The 10,473-nt window shown below is 31.3% G+C and overlaps 2 protein-coding genes across 2 annotated transcripts; one reads left to right on the top strand and one right to left on the bottom strand.

Annotated features, from left to right (window-relative positions):
• Nucleotides 1-15: 15 nt before the first annotated feature.
• LOC113518290 (uncharacterized) lies at nucleotides 16-4,846 on the bottom strand. Its single transcript, XM_026903139.3, has 4 exons — nucleotides 4,223-4,846; nucleotides 3,378-3,544; nucleotides 2,662-2,796; nucleotides 16-2,326 (listed from the first exon to the last, which is right to left on the bottom strand). The coding sequence occupies exons 1-4, from the start codon at nucleotides 4,536-4,538 to the stop codon at nucleotides 2,177-2,179; spliced, it is 768 nt and encodes a 255-aa protein (XP_026758940.2). The 5' UTR covers nucleotides 4,539-4,846; the 3' UTR covers nucleotides 16-2,176.
• A 1,830-nt stretch (nucleotides 4,847-6,676) lies between these two features.
• Nucleotides 6,677-10,427, top strand: LOC113518534 (mitochondrial import receptor subunit TOM40 homolog). Its single transcript, XM_026903511.3, has 3 exons — nucleotides 6,677-7,978; nucleotides 8,361-8,555; nucleotides 9,996-10,427. Exons 1-3 carry the CDS (start codon nucleotides 7,211-7,213, stop codon nucleotides 10,218-10,220), a joined length of 1,188 nt encoding a protein of 395 aa, XP_026759312.2. The 5' UTR covers nucleotides 6,677-7,210; the 3' UTR covers nucleotides 10,221-10,427.
• Nucleotides 10,428-10,473: the final 46 nt, after the last annotated feature.

The raw sequence follows: 10,473 nt of genomic DNA, 5'->3' as shown, positions 1-10,473 counted from the left end.
AATAAAACAAAGTCCTTTCTGTATAAAATAGGTATGTATATTACGAATTCCGTATATAAAAATAATTTCATCGTATTAAGTAGGTATATAGGTACAATAACTCCATTATATTAAGTAGGTAAATACATCAAATTATGGGTAAAAAAATATTACTCTACATAAACTATGTATAAGCGACTTTCTACCTTGTCTTACAAAACATTTATTAGTTTAGAACTATTGTGACAAAGTTCTGAAAGGTTTACTTAATTATTAAGTACATTCACGTACAAAGTATTTTTTCCGGTGTCGATTGAATTATGAACAACAATTTAGAATTTAACATAAATAATTAACAAGTTTTTCCTACAATTTATTTTGAACGCATCGATGTTGCAAATATACTCTAGCTTGTGGCAAACGAAGAAAAGTTAAGCCGAGTACATTATATTATATATTCGCTCATCTTTCATTTAATTAAAATTTCATTATAAAGTTCTAAAGAAATCAACAGCCGGATTTTAACCTAATTATTCCCACACACCAGGTGCTGTGTATCAGCAACATAGCAGTCTTAACCGTTCTATGACTATACTTATTAAGCTAAAACAATATATATGTTTGCTCTGCAATTGTAACATGTGCGTAAAATGACAGTAACATACATACCTTAATTTAAAAAGTACAGTATAATAAAAGTATAACTATAATATTACAAAAAAATATGTCTTTATACAAGCTAAATAAGGAATGAATGTGTATATATATATATATATATATATATATATATAGTATTTGTATTACTAAATGTATCCTCACAGTAATACAGTGACTATACTGAACACAAAGTTAGATTTTAATTACATTTCTTTGCACATTTTAATAAAAGATAAGATTAAGCCCTACAAGCACGAGGCGATTATGGTAACGATCTATATATTTTTATTTATACAACTTAGAATGGCAAACAAGCTGACGCCCCACCTGATGGAAAATGGTAACCGTCGCCTATAGATATGAGCAGTACCATGGACATAACAAAGTATACTGTTTCGCCCATGATACCCCCCATGCGTTGCCATTACTGAGGACACAGGTGTTATTCCTCTGTACCCAGTAAATTCACGCCATGTCCCACCCTTTAAACCGAAACACAGCCATGCAAACACAACTGCTTCACGGTTGAAACACGAATGGGACAGAGGTACCCAAGCAATCGACTTTTGTACAAATTTTTGTATAACATGAATCGTTATATTTATCGTGTTGGTAGACAGAAGCGCATATGGTACTTATTTTGGCTTATAATCACAATAATACACTTATAATCTAAAAATACCTAAATATTTTTTCAATTTGTTACAATACTATTATCTTCATAAAAAATAACAAGTCCTTATATTACAAATTTTTGTGAGACCATTCCAATTAAATAATTTTATTAATAATCAAAATAACGCTACCACAGATAAATATCACATAACAATTTCAGTTGGTAGTAATTTGTATAAATTTTCTCCATGTTGGATACATGGATTCATGGCTTTGGCGAAATGTGGGAAAATCGAATGACCTTCACTACTAAGTAGCTTACCCCAATATATTATTAAATTCCTAATATATATATATATATATATATATATATATATTATTTGGGTGATCCATTTCTACACAGTAAGCCAGTGTATCGGGGAGCTGGTCTGATTCCCAGACACCTAATGTTCCCAACACTCTATCTAACTCTGTATGTGTTCTGTATTACATAATTATTTTCTCTCTCACTGCATTGGGTTGGCTGAAAGAGATCTCTTTTAGAGATACGCCTACCTCAGCTAACAAGTTGTTGAACTAATCGCAGTTTTTTTTTTTAAGTACAAAAAAATATATATAATTTCTAATAATATTTATGCTGAAAATTTATTTTATTATAATTTTTACCCTTTATTTTCATATATAATTGAAACCCTCGATGCGCGAAATCAACTTGCACTTGGCCGTTTTTTTCTTTATATAGCCTCGTTTTTAATGTTTACAATAAAAAATAGATACTATAAAATTATTTTACAAAATTACAAATTTTTATACCTTTCACAGCATTGTTTTTAGAAAAAAAAATGTAAAAAATTTTAGAGAATATAAACAATTAATTATCCAACAAAAATGTATCATGTAAACTATTTATGTATTTGTTAAGTATCTACTTCTTGTTTTTCTTGTTCTTCTTGTATAACAATGAAAGTGCTTTAACTACTTCCCTCTCGCCTTGCTCCCATAACAATCTAGCCAAGTGACCTAGTGATGGATCTTCAGTGTTTCGAGACCAGTCCAGCAGTAACTTATAGCGAGCCTGCAAATAACATATTATATAATTGAACTGTGATATATCTATGGCTTAATCAGAATTGCTACCAAATTGAAAAGTCAGCGATCTATATAGCCTAAGACAGAAATCCGTGTAGTATTCATTGTGAGGGACATTCCTGATGGACTCAACTTTCATCTTTAAATTAACGACTGAGAAGAAGGTCAATGTATTTGAATCTCATCAGATTAAGAAGGTACATTTTTCAAGTGAGAAATTGTTTCATTCATTCATATAACACTTTTTTGCATAATAAAGTTTATCATTTCTCACAGCTAATAATAGTAAAACAATAAAAGACATTAAACAACGAACATTACCTCTGCAACGCCATTTTTACTTTCATCAATTTCAAATGTTTCAATTCTGCCTCTTGTATAGCCCATTGCTACAAATAAATTACGCCAGTTTCTACCCAAATTTTTTGATACAAAATCCATATATTCATATTCAACCTAAAAAGACAAGTGCATCTTTTTGAACAATAGTAATAAAATATTTATAGCATTTTTATACATAGCTATCAAATTCTATATTAAATAATAATAATATACTAAATCACTCATGAGAGGTGCTATGAATGGCATATATATTCCATGATGTCCACTATTTCCTGATTAATTGATAAAATTTAAACTGCCAATTTGATTAAAAATTTATCCTCACCTATCACCTCTCACTGGTACCCCGTCAGTGTATAACTATAGTGCAATCATAGTTACCATGCCACTTTCACCCATTAAAAAAATTTTCTTTGTATGAAGAATTTTGTGTCACTATATCACATAAAATCAAAACCAATTGATTTAAATTTGGTTTCACACAGTTATTAATATTCACAGGAAATTCAAGTGATCTAATTTCAACCAACTAATTTTATCCTTCACTAGTGCCATTGTATACCATTAGAATAAATGGGTGTACCATTCTATCTTCATCTATTAAAGTTATGGGCGTTTGTCAATATAAAGGATTCCTGTTATCTTTTACAATTTATTTTATTATACGACATAAAAAATGCATTGTAATGGATTACCTCTTCCTTAGCTTCCATGAGCAATGTTATTAGATTGTCCTTTTCAATATTTTCTTCATGGGGATCTATATTTTTCTTTTGTTGATTAGATGGTCCCATATTGTATGAATAGGTGTTGCCCCAGTGAACACGGGAACTGTTCACTATATTCACCACATGTCCAGTTGCTACAATGAAATAATATATATTCTTAATATAATAAATGTGAAAGTTTATAATGATGGATAAATGTATGTTTGTTAATTTTTGACAGAAATATTATTAAAAGGATTTTAATGAAATTTTGTACATTGGTAGGTTATATCTTGATTTAGCACATAAGATACTTTATATACATTTGATTTAAATAGCCAGAGCCATACACAGATACAGCTAGTAATAAATAATGAAATAATCTATTTAAAAAAGAAATTGCTTGTTCTTTTATTAATTGTAACATGAATTTTACATTTACATAAAAGATTTTGAACCTATATATGTGAATGTTATTCTTTATTGCACTTGAACAAAAGATACAGCAATTAGTTTAACAACTTGTTAGCAAGGGTCGGCTTATCTCTAAAAGAGGTAATCTATTTGACAGGTAATCTAGTGCAGGAAAGGTACAGGTAAAAATAATGTAAATAAAACAAACATACACAAATTGTAATAAATAAATACATATATGTATAACACATATAATACTAATTAATTATATATTAAGTATATATTAATAATGTTCATCAAGGATCAACTACAGGTTGTTTACAAGAATGAATATGATTCATCATTTCTATATGCTTTATCAGCTACAAAATATCTGCCTCTTACAAACATAAAAATAATTGAATATCCAAACAGCTCACCTTGTGTGTTTATCATGAAGTCTTTGTTTGGAATGTTAAATTCATTTTTTTTTGTTTTTGATTTATTGAACCCATTCTTTTTTTTGTTCTGTTTGAAGAATGAATTATTAAGTTTAGGATCTTCTTCAACATTGTCTTCAATTAATATTTCTTCAGGCTCAAGATTTGGTGATCCTGGTTCCTGATTCTGATTTCTGGGTTGACTTTCCTCATTTACTTCAGTATTTTGGTTAGGGTCTTGGCGAGGTGGCCTTGGCACTGCATCCGATTTCAGACTTTTTCGAATAATATCTAATATTTTTGTCATAGTTGTCATAATAGGCACAGTTGAGAACAATATATATATAAAAAAAAACACTTATAAAGACAAAAGTTAAGATATATATATTTAACTCATTTAATACAAATCCAATGTTGTCACTAATGAACTTGATTTATAATAAGCACCGTTAAAAATAAGTAGATTGGTCAAGAATTTAACAAATTAGGTAGACAAGTCGATCGTATGATCACGATAAGTAATGTACGCAAATTATTATTTTTTGCAATAGTGATAATTGTAAATGAAAGGAAAGTTGATTTATTAGGTAAAAATTATCAATGAAATCTAATTAACAAGGCAGACGTTTATTTTTACCTATTGTCAAAGTCATATTAATTGTCAATGTCAAACAATTTTGTTAATAGATTAAGTATAGCATTCCATTTTAACAGTGTCTTCTGTTTGTGATTTTACTTGCGATCTGAATGCAAGGAAGAACACAAAAAGTTGAGAATTTAATTAGTACAAACAGTAAACAATCTTCATAATATTTTTTATCGAATTTATAATAATTCAAAACAGGCAATTATAAAGTATGCAAAAATAAATAATTAACAAATATAAAAGTATTTTCCATTTAGCTATTTATAAGACTACTCGTCTAATCATATCATGTGTTGTGCCATAGGTGTTCTTTTCTAATAATTTCTTCGGCTCTAAAGTTAGGGCACACGGATAAGCAATATGCAATCCTTTTTTCCATACCGTAGATAACAGACAAATCCACAAACAACTCCATTGACTCAGAGGGTAGACGTCCGGCTGGAGATAGGTCATAAAACTAAATGCCATAAAAGTCATATAGCGTCCACCCCAAATAATTAAGATAGTAAGGTGATGATATTTCGATAAAAAAAATATACCAAGATTGTTGATTAATTTTTTCAAGAACAAATCATAAAAAATAAATTTCTTCTATTTTTTTGATAGAAAATTCAATACTAACAGTAGTTAGGCACCTACCCAGTTTAATAAGTTTTTTTAATGATTTTAAATAGTATTACATAATTTACTTATAATTATATTTTAATACACTATTATTGCGTAATTAACGTTTTAGTTCGCAACCAGAACACTTTTTAAATTATTAATCGGAAACATTGAAAATTATTCAGTTATTTTTGAAAATAGACTAATAATGTGACGTTATTTTTAATACAGTTAATTTTTAATATACTTGTTGTCTGACCCAGCAAATTTAATTTTGTGCTACTCCATTGCCTACAGTGTCGATTCTTTTCTTACTAGAATAAATTTTATCATTTCTCACATATTAAAACAAACAATATACATTTATTAAAGGAAGTACCTATTGTGACAATGGATTTTTATATAGATATCGTAAACTTATTGAAACCTGTTGTCCGCTGGTCGTTGATGAGCCCCTATTGTTATATTTACAGGCTCAGTCTAGTATAGGCTAGTCAATCTAGTATATACTAGGCAGTCTAGTATATTAATGCTTAACTTTATACTTTTACAATTTTTTTTTTTATTATTAAAAACATTTATACTTCTTTTTTAAAGAGGTTACCTACTATTTCTTCACAAAACTATACTACTACATGTAGGTGTCATGTATACTGGATAGAAAAAAAAGATATCTAAGTTTCATTTTTGTGAAACATTATTATTAATATGTATTATTATGTCATTAAAAAAGAGGTAAAGAGATTTCTTCAGGATCGTTACCATGCGCATAATGCCCCTGATGTTGCTGATGTTCATAGGTTATGGTAACCGCTTAACATCAGGTGGGTCGTATGCTTGTTTGCATTTCAGTGGTATAAAAAAATATTATTTATATTAACTAGTCCATAACACACGAACTAAAGCTATGGAGTATGCACATTTGTATAGGTACATTACCAACAAATCTCTATACAAAAGATTCGTGACTCACTGTAAATCAATTGAAGTTGGTAATGTAAATGGGAATTCCGATAATGGGGGAAACCTACAGTTACTATGGCAACTATCGTAGCATACTCAATTCGGACACAAACAATAAAACATGCAAAATAACTTGAGATAACTTCTTAGGGTCACAAAAAACAAAACTATGAAAATACCGTTATATCGTTCAATATTAATATTATAGTGATAAACACACAACAAATGTGAAAATATACAGATATAAATTATGATAAATCTTATTGCTTACGCAATTATTTAATTTAATGGAATATTTGCGAAGCATGAGCATGACGTGACAATCATTTTAATAGATTTAATCAATTAAATGTTTAACGAAATACAAATCATTAGTTGGGATTCACTCATGGGATCTCCCGAGTCCATATCGAGTAATGTGTCGATTCTGACGTCATTGTATTTTATTGTCATAAGTAATAACAGAGTAATGACCTCTCATACAGATAGATTCTACAGAAAAATTATACCATGTTTTAATACGTTGTTGATTGTTCGTTTTAACACAGGAGCAAGCAGTTTTGAAACAATTTGCACTTGGAATAGTTTCTGGCTGCTTGCACAAAATTTGTAGGTACTTTTTGATAAAAAAAGTAAATGTTCTATTTTTTAAATAAATCATATTATTGGCAAATTTATTAGCAAGTTTTCCCTTTGTCAAATATACAGTACGACTTTTACATGAAATAATGACATTTTGAGAATATCTTTATTCGTTAAAAGTGATTACCAAGATGAATACAACATGTACTTCATCGAATTCTTCTATATCAGTATTGATATCAAATTTATTAAAACTAGGATTATTTGAAACAATATATGCTAAGAGCAATTCAGATCCATGTTCGAAAGCAAATTCTCCGAGAAAAGATCCGTGTGCATCTTCACCGCCTCCGCCGTCTACACCATCTGTAGACAGATGTGCTTCGGGTGATGCTCCTTCGCCTCGTAAATGTTCATGTAACATGCCCGAGAACAATAAAAATAATAAATGTACAGTCGGAGATCGGGGCAAAACTGGGGCTGGGGTTACAGGATCACGTACCGGACGTGTTGTTGAGAAAGATCCCGATGTTCTGCCTGCAGGAGCAACGAATCCGGGTCTCCTACGCTATATACATAATGCAGCACGCTACCGTCTGCCTCAATGTTTTGAAGGAGGCTGTGTATCTGTCAAACAGAAATCTAAAAACAATTGGGTTCTGGGCCATTCATTGTCTTTTAGTTCGGTGTCTCCGGGCGGTTACAAAGTGCTGCTCTCCTATGTCGATAAGAAGAAGCCTGTAGGAATTCCATATTTTGTGATGGAAGCCGCTCCTGGTGGTCAAATGAGCTGCGAAATGCGAGTAGGGCCAAGTCAAAGCACCCGAGCCACTATTGTTGCCCAAATTGCCGATGCTGAGTTTTACAGCTTTGAGAGCATTTTTGATGCATATTTCAATAGTTTCACCGCATCTATAATTGCAGTGAACCGCGAGTTTATTGCTGTTCATTATTTACAGGTAACGTAATGTGTCATGGTATAATATCAATTTTCAAAAAAATTTCACATACTTATTTCGATTTTCTTTTTATTCGACTTCAGAAAAAGAATTAGGTTGTATTTTTTGTGTTTGTTTCTTTTATATTTAATAACTCTGTCAGTTCTAAACAAATTGGGAAAATTCTTTTTTCATTTGAAAGGATATAATTACAGATTGGTTTCATAGAAATTTGATCTAAATCGGTTGGCTAGTTTAATTTTTAGATCAACATAAATGGTTTTGTCACAGTTGAAATCGGTTTTTATATGGAATCTTTAATTATTATTTATATAACCAACACAATAGTTTTTCTGTAGATAAAAAGTTAAGAAAATATATATACTTTGTTTTGTCTATACAGGCAATAACTGAACAAATATCTCTCGGTGCGGAGGTGGTGGCCCGCGGGCACGTTGCAGAGCTCAGCTCCGCGTCGGCTGCCAGCCGCTGGGTCGGCGAGGACCAATCTGTAAGCGCCACCCTCGGGAACAGAGGCTTGGATCTCTGTTATGCTAGAGTCATTAAACCATATCTTACAGTAGCTGCGATGCTTGAGGTAAATATGGCTGTATATTATAATTCTGCTATTTGACTTGGCGACTGGTAAAGGACGACGGGGCTAAACGTTTTGCCCTGTTGTCATTTACCAAGTTAATTTTTCCTTAATAGGAAAAAAAATATCCTTCCTTACAAGTCCGAGAGTTGGTGTAAACAATATGTACCTACAGGGGGGAAGGGATTGTTAGTAATGGGCAGGGTAGTCCCCATTGCTATCAATATACCCTATCAGGTCGACCTCCACGCGGTTCCCCCTGGAAACTATCGGGACTTGAATCCGTCACGATGGGCTTACTGACCTGCCTTTTCAATTTCACCTATCATCCCTCACTGGTGCCCCGCCAGCGTATACCGATAGCGCAAGCGGGGCTACTATGCCCTTTTCACCCATTAAAAAAAAATGTACTTACACATTTACAAAACTTCATTAAAATCGGTTGGTGATTTCAGAGATTTTTTTTGTAATGAGATGGTAAATAGGTAGAGACATTTTGTTAGGGATTAACTTGGTAAAATCTCTCTTGATACTTACTAAAAGTGCCTATATTTGGAGTAATATATGAGTCATTTACATTAAAGATTTTTGGTAACAATTTCGGACTAACTCTCTGGTGATGGGAAACACCAATAACAAATCAAACTTAATTTAATGACGGCGGTAGGCACGCTCCCTACCACATTGGATTCTAATATATATTTTTTTATGATCGACGAAATATACACATGTCGTTTGTTATATTCATTACAGCGGCAACAACAGTCGACAAATTCTTACTACCCTATTAGGAATTGTAGTCGTGAACATTTCTAAATAATTATATATTTTTGTTATAATCGGATCATTAGTAATTAGTAACTTACAAAAACAACAATGAACTAAATTGAATCCAAATAACGGCTTAAAATATCTAGCTAGAATTGTAATCTTCTTCTTTTAATTTAAGAGTTTCCTCTTGTCGGTGCAACTAATTCATGCATCTTCTTCCAGCCAGCTCTATCCCAGGCCATATCCTTGATCTCCCTATACGACATGACACCTAGTGTTTCTTTTATCTGTCCCATGTAGTTATTCTTCGGTCTTCCTCTTCCTCTTTTACCCTCTATTTTTCCTTCTACTATGTTCTTAAAAAAATCGTCATGTCATATAATGTGGCCCAGCATTTTGTCTCTTCTATTCTCTATTATTTTAATTAATGTTCTTTTCTCATTCACTCTTTTCAGGATTTCAGAATTGTTATAATTACATATATTTTTATTTCTATTTTATTTTTAAATGTTCGCTTTCGAAATACCTGCAGCGCGATTATTTATATTTATTAGGACTTTGTAATTAATAAACCTGAAATTCAAAATAGTACCTATACACTGTGGAACCATATTTCCGTGATCTTCTTTTAAATTATTTTAAAAATATAATAAAATCGTTATTATTTGATAGGTTGGATTCGCAATTCGCCGCGCTGTTGCCACTCTGGCTTACGAATGGCACACTGATGAGTGGACAGTGCGAGGTTCTGCAGACTCGGACGGTCTTGTTGGAGCCACGCTTCAGCGCGCTCTTGGAGGGAAGAAAGCCCAGCTTGCATGTGCCATCTCCGCACTTCTTAACCACCCCAACGACAAATTTAGACTCGGATTTGGAATCACTGCTGCCATTATTTGATAATAAAAAGTAATTATACTTAAATGTTTTATAGCTAAAGTCACTTATATTTTTATTAATTGAAACTAAACGGTAGGTACTATTTTCTTTGTATCATTATTAAATTTGAGGCTTGTTATTTTTAAATGTTTGTGTTACTAATTTTAGATACGTACTTTAGAAATAATTTGTTAGTATACTTATATTGTTTAGGAAATTTCATAGGTTATTTCTAATAAATAATACTAATAAATTTAATTTAAAACTGTCACTT

Source organism: Galleria mellonella, unplaced genomic scaffold (assembly GCF_026898425.1).
Source record: "Galleria mellonella isolate WM207_F2 unplaced genomic scaffold, CSIRO_AGI_GalMel_v1 utg132, whole genome shotgun sequence".
Lineage (NCBI taxonomy): Eukaryota > Metazoa > Arthropoda > Insecta > Lepidoptera > Pyralidae > Galleria > Galleria mellonella.
Note: the sequence above shows the minus strand (reverse complement) of the source record. Positions and strands in the feature narration are given on the sequence as shown.